Source organism: Chrysochloris asiatica, unplaced genomic scaffold (assembly GCF_000296735.1).
Source record: "Chrysochloris asiatica unplaced genomic scaffold, ChrAsi1.0 scaffold00033, whole genome shotgun sequence".
NCBI classification, from domain to species: domain Eukaryota; kingdom Metazoa; phylum Chordata; class Mammalia; order Afrosoricida; family Chrysochloridae; genus Chrysochloris; species Chrysochloris asiatica.
Window position 1 is genome coordinate 4,014,604 of NW_006408551.1, and position 20,205 is coordinate 4,034,808.

Sequence of the window (20,205 nt, forward strand, 5' to 3'; positions counted from 1 at the left end):
GTTCTCTTTAGAGAAGTGTCTCCACCTCATCTCAGTCCCTCAGGTCAGATTCACAAAGACAGTCATTTAGGAGATTTAAAGGGATGCCCTCAAAACAGGACGGGCTCTTCAAAGGGCACCCAAGAGAGATCATTGGAAATACTGTTTGTCTTCCGCTTTGGGCCTCAAGTCAAGGGAAGAGGCTGGTGAACTCGGTGAGCATCAACTGGACTAGCTGCCCAGGGTAGAGGGCATGGGCCGCTGGGTCAGATGTCTCCTGCTCTGGTCGAAACAGGGTAGGTCCAAACACAATTCCCAGGTTGTGGGGAGTCATTCGATTCTTATCTGAGTGTGTTATCACCCTGCGGCAAAGGCCAAAGGAAAGGGATATAAATGAACAGCTTTATTACATCAAATAAAGTGTGCTCAGCTGCTAACACAAAGGCTGGAGATTCATGTTTACCCAGAGGTGCCTTGGAAGAAAGACCTGGCAATCTACTTCCAAAAAAATGAGTCACTGAAAACTCTGAAGCATAGTTCTACTCTGACACACATGAGCTCACCACAACAGTTAAAGATTAAAGTGGAGAGGGTTCCTTTTGAGATCCCTCCATGTGGTTGGTGGCTGAAAGAAATAGAGGAAGACAGCCTTAAGGGGCACAGAATGAGATCAGTGGAAAAAACTTCGATAATTAAGATACAAAAGTCTACAGCTTCAAGGTCTGCCCCTAGAGTCCTCTCAAGTAAATAGATATTCTTTCTGAGAAGTCACTGTCCTGGCCCAGATCAGCCAAACAAGCTATCACCAGTGCTCCAAGGTAAGACAAAGCAAAGAGGGAAGGGAGAGACAATATTTCCATTATTTCTCTCAGTATCCCTGGGCTTGTCTTGGTCCTGATTTCCCCATTTGATTCTGACCTATCAAAAAGGTTTGATTCTGGTAATGTGTCTTAATGTAAGAGGTTACCTGTTACCTTGATGTGCCCACTATACTAATATGTTTCTCTATTGCTGTGGATTGAATTGTGTCCCCCCAAAATATGTGTTGAAATCCTAATCCCTATGTCTGGGAATAGGGTTTTATTTGTTATGCTAATGAAGTATATATCAGTATAGGGCATGTCTTAAACCAAATCTACTTTTGAAATATAAAGAGCAGACTAGGCAGAAACACAAACCAAAATCCCTACTGCCATAAAGTGGATTCTAACTCATAGTGACCCTATGTAGGGTTTCAGAGGCTGTGAATCTTTACTGGAACAGAAAGCCTCATCTTTCTCCCTTGGAAATGCAGCTGGTGGGTTTGAACTGCTGACTTTGTGGCTAGCAGTGTTAGCAGTGCAGTGCTTATCCTAACCCTCTATCTGTGTATATAATTCACAGAAACAAGCAAGCACAAATGGGGGAAAAATCGCCACGTGGCGATTGCAAGGAACCAAACATGAGGGCTAGAGAAAATGAGATAAGGATTTCCTACCAGAGGTGATTTAGAGAGCCTTCCCCTGAATTCAGATTTCAACATTCTTTCTGGCTATTGTTAGTTGTCACTGAGTTATTTCAACACATATTGACCCTGCAGAACAGAGTAGAACTGCCCCCATAAAGGTTCCAAGGCTGCAATCTTTATGGGAGCAGATTGCAAGCTCTTTTCTCCCTTGGAGCTGCTGGTAGGTTTGAACCACAGGCCTTATGGTTAGCAGCCGAGTGTTTTAACCATTGCACCACCAGAGATCCTTTTTAGTCTCTTAAACTGAGAGAATAAATTTCTGTTCATTAAAGATACCCTCTTGTATTCTTTCTGCTTTGGTGGTGTTGTCATTAAGTGCCATCAAGCCAATTCTGACTCACAGTGACCCTGTATAGGGGGTTTCCAAGGAGTGGCTTGTGGGTTTGAACCACCAACCTTGTGGTTAGCAGTCGAGTGCTGATCCTGCAGCGCCACACCAGGAGTCTAAAACCAATCTTCACCCCACCTGAACATGTTCCAATCCTGCCTCCCCCAGCACAAAGAGGTTTAGTCTTCCTGACCTGCATAAGTGCTCCAGGAGGTGCCGCAGAGTGTCATGGTTGGGCTTTGGCATTGAGCCTATTAATTCTTGTATTTGGGAGAGGCGCTGCTCTGATTCCAAGAGGGCTAGAGAGAAAGTGATGGAAAAGGCATAGGAGTGAGGTTAAAAAAGGTGTTAGGACTGGATGGTAAAGTCACCATTCTTTTCCATGCCCGTGGAAGACAACATTAATTAATTACAGTTTTCTTTTCCATTCTTCCCAAATACTGCTTCAGAATTCTTTTCCACTCAGTACTCTAAACATTTACAAAAAAAGCAACTAGAGTTGCCACATCAGTGGAAAATATTTTCCATTTCTGTAGTCAGGATGGAACCAAAGGGTGTGAGGTTACTTCTAACCCATTCTTCACTACTCACTCCACTGAGATCCTCCCAAATCAAGGTGTTGCCCAAAGCTCCCTTACCAAGGGCAGCACGGAAATGAGGCAGCAGCAGTGGGGGCACCAGCGGCTGAGGCAGCTCCCTGAGAAAAAGTTTCAGGGCTCCAGTGACCACATGAATGTCATCCCACTCGGCACTGTCCAAGTCTAATCGCCCTTCTGGAGATAGAGAGAAGAAGTGCATGGGGAGTGAAGGGGCTCATGAAAGGCAAAAGGGATCCGGGGGCCAGAAAGATCAGGAGTCAGGGAAAGAGCTTGTCAAGGCAGACCACAGGAATGCCAAGAGGGTCCATAGTGAAGCAAAAGAGCAGAGGTGGGGATGGGGACGACCCTCCCAGGAACAGGACATGGGGGAATCCATGGAGAGCAGAGAGGATGTGGGAAGTGTCAAGGGTGTCAGAGGCTTTTCAATTAAGTACCTTGTCCTGGCTGTTCCGGGAATAAGTATCTCCCATCAGAGGTGACCGCGCGCTCTGTAACATGTATGAGAAAAGATCAAGCGCTAGGGTATGCAGTCCTTGCCAGAAGACGCCCTGTTCCAACAGCTTCCTTCTCACCTCGGTCTACTAAGAAGCGAAGTTTCTGGACCACTGCCAAATTCCCGCTCACTCGGTAAATGCCATCCACATCTAGACCTAAGAGATGAAGCAGGAAGCACTTAAAGCTTCCTTTCCTGGTCTAAGAGAGAAAGGGCAATAGGAAGATGGGTGGGGAAAAGGGGCCAGTTCTTAGAAGGGGAGGTTCAGGAGTTTCTGGGGGAAACAACCTCTCTTGTCAACAGCAGCAATGCAGAGCCGCACAAAACTGGGCACGGTGTCCCCTTCTCGCTGGCATAGTGATTCCAATTGGCAGCCGAACACCTGGTCTGGAGAGGCACAGAATGAGGTGGGAAGCCAATTCCCACTTCAGCCACGGACGTTCTTCTCATCCTTCACTCCCAAGTGGGGCTGTCTGTGCCAGGCCTGGTGGAGGAGCTTCACCTCTCTTGTTCCCCACACCACTCAACATCTTAAGTACTGGGGAAAGGAGCGGTCTCAGAAGCCCAGCGTTCTAGTTTTAGGAAGCTCTATTCTAGCCTCACTGGAGTTTTCACATCCATGAAATGGGCTTGCAAAAACACTAAAGCAGGCCCGTGGGAGCAGGGCACCGGCTGGCCCAGCCCCACCTCACCTCGGAGCAGACCCCGCTCCTGCAGGCTTTGCAAGGGCGGTCTCTTCGCAATAAGCCGCTTTAGTTTGCTCCGCACGCGGTTCTGCTCAGTTCCTTCCGGACACCGACCTGTAGGAGGCAGGTAGAGGCAGAGCGTGAAAACAGCCGCCTAGCGGAGCAGACGCTGGACGCGCTCACAAGCCCCACCTCCTCGGCCCGCCCTTACTGGAGCTCCGGCGGCTGCTGAATCGCAGCAGCGGCTTCAGAAAGGGTTCGGGCTCCTCTTCTTCCTCATCCTCCCCGGCACTCAGTTCTCCCAATTCCGCCGGCCCCGAGCCGGATAAACGTAGCTCCAAGGGGTTCTCCCGATCCTAGACCCAAACGGGCGGAGTGAGCCAGGTCAGAGGAAGGGAAAGTCACAAAAACCTGCACCCCTAGCTCGAAGGAAGGACACCCTAAGCAAGGTCCCACCTCAGCCCCAACCTAAGACTCTAACCGGATCCCAGGCGGTCGCCACCCCATCTCTCCGAATTCTGTGCTCCTTATCAGCCTCCCTATGCTCCGCCCCAACCCCTCCCCCTGCCTCTGACCAGTCGTTCGATGACCCCCCGCAGCGCGCGGTGCCAGGCTCGCAACTCGGTCTCTTGGTCCGACTGCAGCAAGAACTCGTGTCCAGGGACCGTTCGAATCTGAGGGACCGACGGGGAAAGACTTGGGTCAAGCAGGAAGGAGCATTTTAAAAAAGCAAGGCGGTGGAAAGGGAGATCCGTGCAGACAACTGGTGGGGCGGGGGGGAGAGGGGGCGCCTTCGAGTCAGGTGGGTTTTGCGTGTGCGTCTGGGGACACTCACGTGTAGGACATTGCGACGGCTGGACAGATGGCGGCCGTGGGCCAGGGCAGCCCCACGAAGGTCCACGCTGCTTTCGGGTCGGCTGCCCGCTGGCCCCTGACAATTAGAGAAGAAACTGAAGCCTCGCCTTTCTCTCATCACCCTGCCCCCTCACTAGGTGGGCTACGAGGAGATGGGAGGCTATGATCTTTCATAACTCCTTTCCGTCTTTCTACCACTCCTTACCCCCACTGTTGGCCTGAGGCAGGAAGAGACTGCTCAAACCCCAATTGTCTTCCCCCCTCCGCTGTCCTCTCTCACACTCACCCAGCCGGAGGAGGGCGCAGTCAGTGGTGGCTCTCGATAGAACACAAGACTGTTACCAGCTAACACCACCCAAGAGGGGCCCCAGTTCTTCCTGGGGAGCAATGGTGGTAGTGAAAAGGTCATTCCAGAATGCCATAGAGAGGACACTCTTCCAGTACCCTTTCTATCCTTAGCAACCCAACCGGGTTCTTCTCACCTGAGTTTACGCCCACCCTGGGCAATCTTGGTCATGTTGAGTAGGCCTGATTTTTCCACCTCCTGAGGAGTGAAAGGGATATCAAAGTGTCATCTACACCCACCACCTTACACCAACCACAGTAGCCAAGTAGGTTTTCCAGAGGGTCTGCCAGAGTGAACTCCTTTAAAGTTAGAGTTCTGGGTAAGAGAGGATACTTAGTGAGCACTTGGAAGAAGAAAGATGGTTATGGAGGATTTAGGCATTCACAAAGAAACGGGAGACTCACGTGGGGGTCGTCCAGGAGCTGGGGTAGAGATCGAGGGGACTGCAAGGCTGGAGACTGGTCTGAGGTGTGGGAGGTTTCCTGGCAGAGGTAGGGTGAGCCCTGGGGGAGAGGATTGGAGAAATAAAAGGAGGAACCTTCAAATTCAGAGCCCCTGGCTGTAGGGAAAAGAAGGGTGTGAATGTGGATGAGAGGCAGGGGATATGATGAGTAATGAAGAAAAATGTCTTGCATAAAAGAGAATGTTGGTATCAAATGTTGGCTTTTCTTGTATGTGATCAGGTGATCAGGAGGTGGGAGGGATCTCACCTGGGGGTCTGGCAGTTCTGGATTCCTTGTGTGAGATTCAGAGCCCTTTGCCTGAAGTTGCAAGACATCCTTGTCCCTACTCAGGGTTTTTGTCGCCTCCATGGAACCAGCGTTCTGGGGTTGGAAGGGGAGAAGGTGAAGCTATATATCCAGATGCCACCTCGACCCCGACTCAACGCCCTTCTCATGACTTTCTGATTCTTCTGACCTTCTGAGAATCCCAGAGAGAAAACATACTACCTTGGGGCTCAGTATGGGGAAGGAGGAGGCAGAGAGGACAGTTGGACAAGCAGGAGGAACTGTTCTCACCGTCTCTCTGGAGCGAGTGAGGCGAGGGGGCTTCCAAGACTTGCAGCCAGTCAGCGAATTTATGTAGAAACAGCGTCCAGAAATGGGGTCCAGGTGCTGTTCCCAGGTGTCCAGCCTCTGCAGGGGGGCGCATGCAGGGCCTGGGGGTGGGGACCGGGGACAGCGGCGAAGTTCCACCAGGTTACAGTACACAGGGGTCTCTGACATGAGGAGCTGGGGTCCTGCCTGCCAAGAAAGGGGAAGAAAGAGGTGTTTATCTTGCCTGTGCTCCTCCCCAATCGCTTTTCCACCTAATCACCTCCTCCCCCTCACTCCCCAACCATCTTCTCACCACCGGCTCCTGGCTGGGGTGACCCAGGTACTAGAGTCCCCAGCCGACTTTTTAAAAATATTTTGATTCCCTCCCTCACAGTCTTCTTTGCTTTTCTCCTCACTTCCTGTTTCCAACTTCCCTCCTCCCCTACCCCGCCCCCACCCAGGGCCACAGGAAAGGGGAACAGGCTTTTTATGTGTGTATGTGTGTGGGGGTGTTTTAGGGGAGTGCCCCACCCTCATATCCTGCAGGGTGAAAGGAGACTGGAGAGGTCAGAGACCCCAGCTAGGGGAGCATGAGGGAGGAGGAGCCATTTTGCATCCACTAGTAAGAGAGAGGGAGGGGAGAATCTTAGGGACAAGCAGAGAGTCTTCAATGGGACAAGCTGGTGACTGGAGCTGGGAAGAGTGGACACAGGAAAAACCCTTTAATGGGCCAGGAGTCAGGAGAAAGAGAGAAAGAAAACATAGCCAGGTTGGCCTTCTTTCAGTCTATCATCTAAAGCTCCATGTCCTCTCAGGGCCTTTGCTGTCCCCTCCTTCTAGGTGGTCTTATGGCTGCCTCTTCCTTCTTATTCAGATTCAACTGAATGTCACTGCTTTAGAGATGCCTTCAGAGACCACCTCAGTCACTCTCCACTGCATTCACTCTTAATTGGTAGCACTTATGAGTTCTAAGGGTAAGCTTGCTTGTTTACATGTTTGTCTATCACTGGAAATCTCTAAAGGGCAGGAATTCTGTCTGTATTGTTCACCATTATGCCTAAAAGAGGGCCCAACAGTAAATATCTGTTGACCAACCATCATCAGAAGAAAAGCTGTGACTCACCATATTAGCAATGGCGTCTGTCAGCAAGTCTCCCTGGGAGAGGGACCTTCCACTTGGTCCATCCTGGAGGGGATTCAGGAGGCTTTGCCTCAAATTGGCAACACTGACACTTCTACAGATTTTAGGGGGAAGAGGAGGAGGCTCCTCAGACATGGCCTGGACTCTGCCTGTAGGTATCTGAGACTGGTGCAGCTCCTCCAGGGAGCCATGAAACAACTTTGACCCTGGGAACAGAAATGGGGAAAGAAGCAGGTGATCAGAGGCATGAGCTTGGTTGGGACCCCATCTTAGGGGCCCATTGGGAAGAACAGAATGAGGGTGTGGGAAATGACATGAGACTTGGAGGCTTGAATCAGAAGGCAGTGGAGGCACCAGGACAGGATGAGAGCTAGACTGATCAGAGGGAGATAAGACAAGGGGGTCAGCAGAAGCTTGGGGTAGGGAATACGCTCAAGGATTCCCAGAAGCAAGGGAGGTAGGAAGGTTATGGGGGAGGGTGTACTCACCAGGAGCCCAGTGGGATTGGCCGGGGGTGATGGTAGTTAAGTTCTGAGAAGATTCCTCTCTCACATAGGCAGCTGGGACAAAGATGGGTCGAGAGTTGGAGGGTGCTCCCAGGCGCCTTGCCAGCCACCAGTCTGAGTTGGTCTTTCGAAGCAGGAGGAATCTGTCCCCTGCAGCCAGAGACACTTGCCGGCCATCTGCCCCAGTATAAGTGAAGGCATAGAGGACACAAAGCTGGGATCCCCGAGAAGAATTTCGGGGTCCTAACCCTAGACTTCCCCAAGGACTTGACCACCACCGGCCTGACAGCATTGTGGTCAGCACTGTCACCTGTGAGAAAAAGGGGCATTAGAGATCCAGAAATGGACAGCACTGGCTGCCTCCGGGCAGAGGGACATGGTTTTAAGAGCAGTATCAGAGGAGGATAGGAATTATGGGGTGAAAGAAGAGGGTAAAGCAGAGAGTTGGACTACGGGGTCAGTGATACGCTTTGGGGGTGAGAACTTGGTGGTGTGTCTTGTGAGGAAGTATCTGAATAAGGTGAGAGAGGATGTGGTCAGCAGCACTATGTGGCTGGCCAGGCAGGAAATCACAGGAGATGGCCTAGCTTGGTGATTTTCTTTTATGTACCTTGTGGAGCCCATTAGAAGATCCAGGGGGTGGGAGAGCTGGTCCTGGGTGGTGACAGAAATCTTGAACTGGACAAAATAAGTTGATGAGGAGAAAGAATCAGGTCCGGGACAGAACACAGGAAAAGAGACAGGGAGTAATGACAAAGATAAAAAGTTTGTGACCTTGCCTTACATTTTCATAGGCACCAATGTTTCCGTTACCGGTCAGACCTAAAGTCGTGTGTTTCCTGTGCAGAAAGAAACAGAAAAATAGTAAGAACAAATTAGAGAGAAATAGAAAGTAGAAACATGGAGGAGGTCTGAGTTAGAGGCATAGGTGTGTTTTGTTTTGTTTTGAAAACTTTTTATTGGGAATTAAGTGAAGGTTTACAGAGAAGATCATCAGCTTTACATTCAACAAAGCATATAATGCTTCATTTCATTTCTGTGATAGCAATTCCATCCATGTAACATCAATTATCTTTCACTTCCTCCCTGTGATTCTTATTTCCATTCCACCTTCTTTCCCAACCCTTCTGGATTTTTACCTGAGGTAAATGCTGCTCTTTTGGTCTTAAATAGTTGACCATTCCATGATGTGCATACCTTACTAGTGTTGATGTCCCCCTTATATACCTGTCTACTGCTTGATTGAAAATTGGGTCATGAGTGCGAGTTCAGTTTCAGACCTGAAGGATGACCAAGGCCCATAGTCTTGGGTTCCTCCAGTATCCATCTGACCAGTAAGCCAGGTCTTTTTTACAATTTTGAGTTTTGTTCCACATTTAATTCCACTTTATCCAGGACCTTCTAATGTGATCTCTCTCAGAACAGTTGGTAGTAGTATCTGGCACTATCTAGTTCTCTAGTCTCAGGGTCCATTGGGCTACGGGATTAATTGATTCCAAGTTTCTTCAATTTCCTTAACTCTTCTTTCCTCCTCATGGAGAGTGACCAATAGTTGCACCTTAAATGGTGTCTTAGTTAACTAGTGCTGCTCTAACAGAAATACAACAAATGGATGGTTTTAACAAACAGAAACTTATTCTCTCACAGTTTAGAAAGCTAGATGTCTGAATTCAGAGTGCTGGCTCTGGGAAAGGGTCCTTCTCTCCTTTCAATATCTCTATTCCCAGTATTCACTGGAGATTTCCATGTGTCTTGGCATCAATCATTCCCAGGATCTAGGAGCTTCACAGTGCCAGGGACCCCAGTACAAAGGATGCACTCCATTCCTGGCTCTTCTTTCTCTGTTCACATCTCTCCCCTTTTATCTCTCTTAAGATAAAAGGCACTGCATGCCACACCCTTGAGAATCTCTGTACATCATTTGATCAGGGTCGTGGAGTGATTAAGGGTGATGTATCTCATGCTTGGTGTGGCGCTGTAGGATAAGCACTGGACTGCTAACCTCAAGGTTGGTGTTCCAAACCCACCAGCTGCTCCTTGGAAACCCTGTACAGGGTTATTATGAGTTGGAACGGACTTGATGGCACTTAACAACACCAACATTCCCAACCTTAATCCTCGTATTGATTTATCACATCAGAACATACTGGGGACAGAGGGTCATCACATAACTGCCAAACCATTGAGAACCACGGTCTAACCATAAAAGCAGGATGTACAACATTGTCTTTGTGGATTATGCTATGCCAAATGGCCATGATAGGGCTGTGTGTTTTGAAGCTGAGAAGCATTACTACAATTGACCTTCTACATATAACCTTCTTACCTGGGGACCTAATTGTGTAGTGGTTCATTTATTCATTTATATTCTTAACAGGAATTTATTGAGCATTGCCTGTGTGCAAAGACCAACATTAGGGACTAGGGATAAGAGAGGTGGAACAACACAGATGCAATCCTTGCCTTTTTGGAACTTAATGAGAGACAGACCTTAACCAATGAAACAATAAATTGTTGAATTGTAATTGGATCCGAGACTCTGGAAAAGTAATACAGCATGATGCTATGAGAGCATACATGGAGTCCTGGTGTGGTGCTGTAGGCACTGGATACCAAATCTGTTTGAACTGCAAGGTTGGCAGTTCAAACTCACAAGTCACTCATCGGAAACCCTATATATAGGGTCGCTATGAGTCAGAACTAACTCAACTGCACTTGGCAACAACAACATGAGAACAGATGGGGACAGTTGAGGGCCTGATGTCAGTTCCTTGCTGGCAGGAACTGCCTCTACTAAGAGGCACATTTGTGCTTCCACTTTACCCACTTATTTCCCCTTCCTCTCAGTTTCTCTGATGCACAGTGTGAGGATTTATCTAGGCTTGGAAAGTGAGGATGGGTGTGCTCGCCTCATTTGATGACATTAGAGAGTCAGAGAGCCTCCCCTGACCTTAGGGCTGGGTTGTCAAAAGTGGGTTTCTGCCTCAATTACCTTCCTTCTTAGTTTGCTACACTTTTAATACATGGCAAACCCTACTCCTGCTTCGAAAGACCAACTCAGACTGGTGACTAGCAAGGCACCTGGGAGCACCCTCCAACTCTCGACCCATCTTTGTCCCAGCTGCCTATGTGAGAGAGGAATCTTCTCAGAGCTTAACTACCATCACCCCCAGCCAGATAGCAACCTCATCACTTATGAGCTTCACTCTCTTTCTTCACTCTTTCAAAATAGTGACTGACTTCTTTTATTCACAGACTTATTCATTCATTCATTCATCTAGTGTTTAAGTGCTAGAATCTCATCCTCTGCTTTCTCTGAAGTTCTTGGCACTTGCATTTATTTGCTTTCTTTACTGACTTCTTTCCATTAGTATTGAAAATTATGAAATACACCCAAACCTCTCCCATCTTTACACAAACCTCAATTTACTCCCAGTTAACCATTCTCTCTCTGCCTTTTGGAATTCTCATACTTCCTTGAAAGAGTTTCCTACACACACGGCCTCCAAATTCCCTCTCTCACTCTTCCCCCTTTTAACGTTCACTGCTCACTACTCTTGACCTTGCACATATACTTTGCAGTCCTTATGCACTTGGACATCTCAGCAGTAGCCAACACAACTGTCTTCTCTCTCTCCCTTTCACAAACAGGAGGCGTCCCTGCAGGGTCCCTTTTAAAACCTCTCTGTTGTGTTGTTGTTAAGTGCCATGGAGTTTTTTCTGTCTCATAGTGACCCTGCAGCAACCCTGTATAGCATTTCCAAAGAGAAGCTGGTGAATTTGAATCGCTGACATTGTGATTTAAACCAACCTTGTTGCCCAGTGCATTAGCCTACAGTGCCACACCAGGACTAGTAGCTCCTTTTCTGTTGCCTAAGGAAGGACCTTCCTCTGCCTGTTTCTTTAGCTTTTAGGGTCTGTCTGAGATGTTCTGCCCTTTGTACTCTACAAAAAAATGAGACCTTGGGTGGTCTCATTTCCTCCTCCGCTCAAATGACCTCCATGTGCTGCTGAGCCCCCTATCTCTAGTCCAGATCTTTTTTGAAGCTCCAGTCTAATTCACTGTCCACTGAAAATCTCCATTTGGGTATCTCACAGGTACCTCAAACTCAATATATTCTAAATTGAGCTGTTTCTCTAAACTAAACAAACCTGTTTCTCTTCCAGTACCACTATTTAGTTCAATTTAAATTCAATAAGTATTGATTGAGTGCTTACTAGCATACTGTCAGCCAGGAACCATTAGGCATTGCCAATTAAGATGACAAATCTGGTCCCTCCCTTCTTTAAGGATCAAAATACAATGTGATAATCACTATGACTGGGGAAGTGCTATTATCTGTTGGATTACAAAAAGGGGAGAAATCCTTCTGCCCATGCCAGAAACCTGGCAGCCTCCTTCCTCACCATCCATATTCAATGGATTACTTTTGGATTCATAGCCATCCTGCCTTGTTGTTGTTGTTAAGTGCCTGTGAGTTGGTTCCAGTTTATAGCCATCTTATATAGGTTTTCTGCTGTGGTGCTGTGGGTTCATGCGCTGGACTGCAAAGTTGGTTTGAACTTCAAGGTTGGTGGTTCAAACTCACCAGCTGCTACTCACAAACCCTATGCAGGGTTGCTATGGGTCGGAACTGACTCGAGGGCACTTAACAACAACAAAATAGTTTTGAGGAGCAGCTGCTGGGTTTGAATCACTGAATTTGCAGTTAGAAGCCCAGTATAAAACTGCTCCATAGGGCTTCGGAGACTGTAAATCTTTATGGGAGCTGAGAGCCATGCCTTTCTCCCAAGGTGGTATTGGTAGGTTTGAATCATTAACTTAGTGGTTAACAGTTCTATGCTTAATCCACAGCACCACAATAAAATAAAAGGGCTCCTTTTATTGATTCCTTAGTCCTTCAATTTATGTCTTTTCAATTTATCTACTTTTTGTCTCACAACACCACCCTCTTTAGCCTAGATCATATAATCTCCTAACTAGTCTCCTTGTATATAATTCGGCTCCCCTGTAGTCCATTCCTGGCGCCAGAATGACCTTTCTAAACACAGATAAGTTCCTGTCTCTGTAGTGACTTAAAACTTTCAGAGGCTTCTTATTGTCCTCAGGGTAAAGTTCAAATTTTACACTGTGATTTACGGAGGCCTCCCTCTCTAGTCTAACCTTTTCACACTTAAAAACTCTACACTCCAGCACACTAACTCCTCACATTCCTAAAGTACACTGGGATCTCTGATCCTTGTCATATCTTGTTTTCCACTGCCTAAAACATTTCCTCTCCCTACTCTCTCCAGTCTTCACCTGGCTAACTTACTCATCATTCAGATTTCAGATGAAATGTCATTTGCACAAGAAGGCCTCGCTTGATTCCTTAGAGTCAGGTCAGAGGCCTAGCTAGCAGACCTCATAGCAAGCTTTGTTTTCCCCATCATAATTCATCACACTTTAAAATGGATTGATTTTCTGGCCTCCCAGGAAATCTATGAGCTCCACATGACAGAAGCTCTATATCTGTTTTGCTAATATTTGTATCTTCAACAATTTGCACAGTTTGTGTTTCAATTCTCTAATCTGTAAAATGGGAATAAGGAGATAAAACTACATGTAGAAATAATGTAGTTGGGGCATCTAACCTACCTCTTCTAACTTCACAAGAGGAAGAGAGAATCACCATCAGCAGCAGTCCAAAGCTTATTCATATAAGGTGGAGATCAGACATATTTACCTCTTCTTTACAAACATTTTACCAATTCTAACACCAGCTGTCTCTCCCTTGGCACCCTCTACTCCTCTGCAAGGTTTGATCATTCATTACAATGAACTTACAGACCCTAGTAATGATTATGGGTTTTACTAGGGGAATTGTTATTAAGTGCCTTTGAGGTTGAGTTAGTTCCAACTCATAGTGACCCTGTATAGAGTTTCCTGGGAGTGATTGGTAGAGTTAAACCACCACCTTGTAGTCCAGTGCTTATCCTAAAGCACCACACCAGGACAAGGAGATTACAATTCAGAATTGGGAACAAATCAAGATACAGTACTTAGGTCAGGACAACTCTGGCCAAGCTCGAAGGCAGGTCTCTCCTTTGGCCCCTGGGCCCCCGGGGCTTGCTTCTGCTCTGTGGGGATAAGTGTTATAAAGCTGTTTAGCGATCCAATAAATGCCCAAAGCCATCCCACTTCACCAGGAAGCCTCCTATATAAGAGATTCAGCTTTCTTACTCCATGGGTTGGCAAGTGTACTGTAATTGCCTTGCCCCATGGCCTGTGACGCTCCCATACTATCTTCCATTGCTCTTCTAGTTCTGCTGCTGCTATATTTGCTATTATAGCTCTGTCTCCTGGGTCTAGGAGGTTCTCACTGCAGGGACCCCTGGTTCAAAGGATATGCTTCATTTCCTAGCTTCTCTTGGTGGTAGTAGGTCCTTCCTTTCTGTCTCTGGGATGGCAAATTGGTCAATCCCCTTGTTAGAGTTTCATATACCTTTTTTGCACTATTTGTATTATTAGCAAGCTGTCCAATCTCCTGATGGGCTACAAACACCTTAGTTTCATAGCCTCACCCAGTTTTTTGGTGGCGATTACCAGACTAGACTGCTAACCACAACGCTAGTGGTTCAAACCCACCAGGTTCTCCTTGGAAACGCTATATAGGGTCCCTATGAGTAAGAACCAACTTGATGGCTCTGAACACCACCAGACCATAGCTAGAAAAGGTATGTAAAATGGACACATCACACTGCATCATTTCATAATTTGTTTTATTTTTATTAAACAACAACAATTTAATTATAGCTCACAATTTTATGGGCAGCAACTTGGGTAGGGAATCAATGAGTGATTCTTCTGTTCCATGTGGTACTAACTAGGTTCACTTGGTGACATTTAGCAGGCGGATGGATTGGTTTGGATTCTTCACTCACATGTTTGACACCCTGATGGGATGGCTGGAATGTTGGGATCACGGGGAACTGTTGACTGGAGTGTCTACATGATACCTATCCAGCATGACACTCTCAGGCCTCCCAGAGGGTTCCATGAAACCCGGGTAGAAGTGGCAAAGCTTTTAAAAATCTACTTTCAATAGGCCCAACACCCACATAGGTTTTTGTGGGGTTTTTTAGAATTTAATAATGTATGTAAAGTGCTTAGAACAGTGCCTAGCACATAAGTATATGTTGTTGTTAAGTGCCATCAATTGAGTGGGTTCCAACTCATAGCGACCCTGTATAGGGTTTCTGAGGAGCAGCCAGTGCGTTTGAACTGCCAACCTTGAAATTCAAACCAACCTCGCAGTCGAGTACATTCATTCTCTTGCAGTGCCACACCAGGACATAAGCATATAAATATTAATTATATTTAAGTGTTATTATTGTTAAGTACCGTTGAGTTGGTTCTGACTCATAGTGACCCTGTATAGGGTTTCAGAGGAGCTGTTGGTGAGTTTGAACTGCTGACCTTGCAGTTCAAACCAACCTTGTGGTTCAGTGCTTATCCTGCAGTGTGTTGTTATTAAGTGCCACCTAGTTGTTTCTGACTCATAGTGAGCTTGTATAGGATTTCTGAGGAGTGACTGGTGAGTTTGAATCTATAGTTGCTGTTGTTAAGTGCTGTTGAGTCAGTTCTGACCCATAGTGACCCTACATAGGGTTTTCAAGGAGCAGCTGGTGAGCTTGAGCCACTGACCTTTCAGTTCAAACCAACCTTGCAGTCCAGTATATTAACCCACAATGCCACACCAGGACTTCGATTCGATAGTGGGTCCTTACAATATTTATTTGTATTGGTCATTGGTCATGTGCTGTGGAGTTGGTTGCGACTCATAGCAATCCTGTATAGGGTTTCCAAGGCTGTAAATTTTTACAGGAGTAGAAAGCCTCCTCTTTCTCTGGTGGAAGGGCTGGTAGTTTTGAACTGTTGATCTTGATGTTGGCAGCCTGGCTGGTAACCACTAGGCCACCAAAGCTCCTTTTTATTTATTTGCATACCAACCAACAATGGAGTGTTGTAATACAAGCACTGGATCCCTAACCACAAGGTCATCAGTTCAGAGCCACCAGCTGCTCCTTGAAAACACTACACAGGGTCACTATGAGTCGATGGCACTTAACAACAACAACCAGTAATACAATGATGAGTAAGAAGAATTCCTTTCTCAATTATTGATATGCACTTCCATAGCCAAACTCTTTGCCATCCTGTTGTCCTACTTCCCTTCAAATTGACTTTTTCTTTACATATCTCCCCTTTCCTTTCTAATGAACCTATTCTGGAGTCCTCGTGTGGCACACTGTATGATAAACAGTGGACTGAAAACTACATGGTTGGCGGTTCAAATTCACCAGCCACTCCTTGGAAACCATATACAGGGTCACTGAGATTTGAGCCTGGGGAAATGTCTAGCTGCATGAGCACTGCTTTTAGTATCTTAATTGGCCACACTATTTTTGATTGTGCCACACCAATTTCCACTTTGTGATAAACATAACCTTATCATAACATCCAAATCAAAAATTATGATTGCTATGAACTTGAATCAAGACTCCACATAGTGAGTCGCCACAGCGCCACTTCATCCTCGACGACGACTGGACCAAAGGTTGTGGTTTCAGTCGCCACCCTCCGACTGCATGAAAGGTCGCCAGGCCCTAAACGTAAACATCTGGGCCCCTCCCAGCAAAAATTGCCGCTCTGGTTCTGCGTGTGTGGTCTCTCGGTCTCTATGATAGTCTTTTCCTGTGTTCTAGTGTTGCATGATGGGAGAAGACTCAGTTTTCCGGGAGCCGTGAGCGAAACTTCATGTAGAACTCCATTTCCCGGTGTGCCTTGCAGCGGCCACTCAACCCAGAAGCTAGAGACCGGTTCCGGTTGCATCAGCGTGGGATACACGGCGAAATGAGACTGTTCGTGAGCGAGGGCGTACCGGGGATCCTGTCAGTGCTGGCCGCAGCCAGCAGGGTCCGGGGCAAAGCGGAGCTGCTCATCAGCACCGTCGGCCCTGAAGGTATTCAGGCTGATGTTGGTGGGCGATGGATAAGGAGGGAGGGGCCGAACACGCCCGACGTTCATCCTATGGTCCTTCGCCAAATTCCCGGTCCCGATCACGCACCCCGAAGGAGCTCTGGTAGCGTAGTGGTTATGAATCGAACTGCGAACCTTAAGGTTAGCAGTTCGAAACTACCAGCTGTTCCGCGGGAGAAAGATGAGCCTTTCTGCTCACGTAAAGATTTATAACCTCGGAAACCCTGTACAGGGTCGCTATGAGTCGGAACCGACTCCACGGCACACAACAACAACAACAACAACATCATGCACCCTTGGTGTGGAGCTGTGCGTTAATGCGCCAGACTGCAAAGCCGTTTGAACTGCAAGGTCGGTGGTTCAAGCTCACCAGCTGCTCCTTGGAGGAAACCCTATACAGGGTCGCTATGGGTCAGACCACGCACCCCTCTGGGTCTCCTCCCCCATTATCGTTGGTCACCCTATCCCTTCTTTCTTCCCAGACACATCTTTCATCAGTCCAAAAGTCCCTGCCAAGGGTCCAAGACCGTATGAAACAAGAGTAGAAGAACAGTCCCTTAGGGTTTCCTAGATTAGTAATTTTTACTGAAACCAAGTGCTACACGTGAACAGCAGATGGTGGATTTGAATCGCTGACCTTTTGGTTAGCAGCCGAGTGCTTTATCCACTGTGCCACTGGGTCATCCGTCACCAATTTCATTACCCTCAGTATACCCACTACTCAACTCTAGCCTTTTCCTCATCTTCCAGTGAATGTCATTCCTCTTTCCAAGTGTGTCTTACTACCAGACACCCCCTTAGCTCTTTAGTCACTCACACCCTTTTGTCATTCTAGGAGTCTCCTCTTTCTTACTAAAACATACACAATTACTGCACACTTTTGGGGGCTTACCTTTTCTCATTCCCAAGCAACTGGCTGACAACTCTTAAACTTTTCTTTTGTCAATCCTTCCAGACCTCTGGTTTGTTCTCCCATGGTTATCTCAGATCATTTTCATAATACCTTATTATGTTCAGTTGTTCCACTTCTTGGCTACAGCATAATCCAATGCCACTCCCTCCTTGCAATTCCCATGTGTTGTTTCCAGCTGGCAGTCTCAGCTGAACACCTGCTGGTCTCTCCAGCACATTCTAGATCCCCACCCCCTTTCAGTGGCCCTATCATCCTGGAACCTCTGGGTTGGGTATACTGTCCATCTTTCTCCTTTTCCATGAACAATGTGAGGTGGCCCTGCTAACTTGATAAAGCATTTAAAATTTTTTTTAACCTTTTTCCTGCATCAGAGTGTTTGGTCCCGTTCCTAACTGCACCTAAGGTCCCTGTCTTACAGCTGGATAGTGGCAACTACCTCTTCTCCACCAGTGCAATCTGCCGGTCAGTATTGGTTTTTGGGTGGGCCTACAGGTGTAGTGATGGGCTGAATACAATCAGGGCTTACTGTCTGCCCTTTGTGTAGTCTTATGAACAACTACAATTTGACTGTGGGATAAAAAGAAATGATCCTGAAGTGAATTGGCCAAATGGATCTCTCTAATTGCACCTTTCATGGCTGTCTCCCTGAGCAGATACTTCTTTTTGTTAACTGGCTGGGAGCAAGATGACCTCACTAACCAGTGGTTGGAATGGGAAGCAGTGGAGCTACAGGTGAGACTGAGACATGGAAGATTTCAGGCAGGTCCTTGCTTTTCATGCCATCTTGACCAGTTTCCCTTATATTTTAGCCAGCTCTGTCTGCTGCCCTGTACTATCTAGTGGTTCAAGGCAAGAAGGGGGAAGATGTTCTTAACCCTGTCCAGAGAGCCTTGACTCATATTGACCACAGCTTGAGTCGTCACAGTTGTCCTTTTCTGACTGGGGTGAGTTGAACTTGAAATAGAAGTTGGGGAAGTTCTACTCTGTCATATAGGCCCACTATGAGTTGGCGCTGACTTGGCATTGGGTTTGGTTTTTTGGTTTTTCATTGGATTATGATGAGGATTAAGTGAGATAATGTAAAGTGTTTAACAAAGTGCTTGACACCTAAAAAATGCTCATTAAATATTAGATACTATTATTACCCTTTGGAAGAAACTGAGTGTCGAACCTGTGTACCTTTTCTTTCCTCAACAAAGGAGACAGAATCATTGGCAGACATTGTTTTGTGGGGAACACTATACCCATTACTCCAAGACCCGGCCTACCTTCCTGGTGAGAACTATGCATATCACTTCACTCCCACCCCAAGTCTAACCCCAGAAACTTAACATAGGGGGTAACAGGATAGCAGAGTTTTCACTTCAGGATGTACCGTGGCAGGGAAACTGTGGCAGAAAGATGGCTAAAGGAATTAGAAAAGGCAGCTAGAGGAACCTCATGAAGAAGGAGAGGAGATCCACTGTTGTAGGATCATTCTAGGTCCCCCCATGCTTGCCGATTCCCTCTTTTCTTCCCTGCCCACAGAGGAACTGGGTGCCCTGCGCAGCTGGTTCCAGATGCTGAGCACCCAAGGACCATGTCAGCAAGCTGTAGAGACTGTGCTGAAGCAGCAGGGTGTCCTGGCCCTCCGGCCCTACCTCCAGAAGCAACCCCAGCCCAAGCTTCTTGAGGGGAGGACTGTCAGCAATGAGCCTGAGGTTTGGAATGGAGCTTACGGGTCCTCAGAAATAAGACTTTTGATGCTGGAAGTAGGGGGTGGCCAGGAGAGGGATTTTGAGCATGGTCGCTACATTTTTCAATTATTGGAGAGCAACGAGGCTTTTTTCATCTGATAAGGGGTTCTATCCATTCCGCACAGGAGGAAGAATTGGCTACGCTTTCTGAGGAAGAGATCGCTATGGCTGTAACTGCCTGGGAGAAGGGCTTGGAAAGCTTGCCTCCACTTCGGCCCCAGAAAAAGCCAGTGTGAGTGGACATAGGAGTTGGGCACTGTTTCTGTTTGTTTTGTTTCTTAAGGTTTTTATTGTGGTTTGAGTGAAAGTTTGCAGGGCAGATCATCAGTTTTATGTTCAACAAATCATAAATTCATACACTTTGTTTCATTACAATGATGATTATAATTCCCACCATGTTAACAGTATTTAACAGTTAACATCAGTGAATAGTATTTCTCTCTATTCACTTTAGCTTTTTTTTTTAAAAAAACAACAACACTTGTGCATATATAATTTAAACCACCAAAGGGAACATTCTGCAAGTCTGCCTCATGGTTGCCATCTCTTAGTCCCTCTCTTTCCATGAATCCAGAGTCCTCAGCTGCGCCCTCTCACTGTGCCTCCATCTCTGGTGTCACTGCTTCTCTGGATAAGTTCCTGCATCCCGCTTGTGCTCTTCTTCCTTGACGGTCCTAGGGTCTTCTGTTTCTGGACTGTACGAGTAACTACTCCCCGTTTTTGTTACAAAACTTCTACCTTTATAATTGTGACAGTCTCAGTTAGTCATGATAGCAAGTACTCACTATTGTTTCATAAGAATCTTCTTTCCATCTCTTTTAACCAGACCCATCTAGACGAAATGAAAACTATTCAGAGGGGACTCTTTCTTCCCCGACACACTATTAAACTAAACTCCCCCTTGAAACCTTGTAAGCCAGTCACTTGTGCCTTTATTACCCCCTCATTTTAGATAGCCAATGTGGACATGGTTTCTTTCTTTTTTTTTTTTTAATGTTTTATTGTGAATTATGTGATAGTTTACATGGGAGAATATTAGCTTTACATTCATCCTATC

General features: G+C 46.8%; 2 protein-coding genes across 2 annotated transcripts in view; one reads left to right on the forward strand and one right to left on the reverse strand.

Moving 5' to 3' along the window:
• Nucleotides 1–169: 169 nt before the first annotated feature.
• ARHGAP9 (Rho GTPase activating protein 9) lies at nt 170–8,135 on the reverse strand. The gene is made up of 18 exons (XM_006859473.1): nt 8,088–8,135; nt 7,460–7,787; nt 6,954–7,177; nt 5,813–6,037; nt 5,504–5,617; nt 5,198–5,296; nt 4,930–4,991; nt 4,734–4,824; nt 4,428–4,523; nt 4,168–4,266; nt 3,804–3,948; nt 3,599–3,706; nt 3,195–3,293; nt 2,986–3,063; nt 2,848–2,901; nt 2,453–2,587; nt 2,008–2,113; nt 170–341 (listed from the first exon to the last, which is right to left on the reverse strand). The coding sequence occupies exons 2-18, from the start codon at nt 7,767–7,769 to the stop codon at nt 170–172; spliced, it is 2,217 nt and encodes a 738-aa protein (XP_006859535.1). The 5' UTR covers nt 7,770–7,787; nt 8,088–8,135.
• An 8,153-nt stretch (nt 8,136–16,288) lies between these two features.
• Nucleotides 16,289–20,205, forward strand: part of MARS (methionyl-tRNA synthetase) — a 33,093-nt gene continuing 29,176 nt past the window's right edge. The window contains exons 1-7 of the mRNA XM_006859475.1: nt 16,289–16,482; nt 17,784–17,874; nt 18,066–18,144; nt 18,222–18,356; nt 18,612–18,687; nt 18,940–19,112; nt 19,274–19,380. Coding sequence (XP_006859537.1) covers nt 16,374–16,482; nt 17,784–17,874; nt 18,066–18,144; nt 18,222–18,356; nt 18,612–18,687; nt 18,940–19,112; nt 19,274–19,380 — 770 coding nt within the window. The 5' untranslated portion in view covers nt 16,289–16,373. The remainder of the gene's footprint in view (nt 16,483–17,783; nt 17,875–18,065; nt 18,145–18,221; nt 18,357–18,611; nt 18,688–18,939; nt 19,113–19,273; nt 19,381–20,205) is intronic.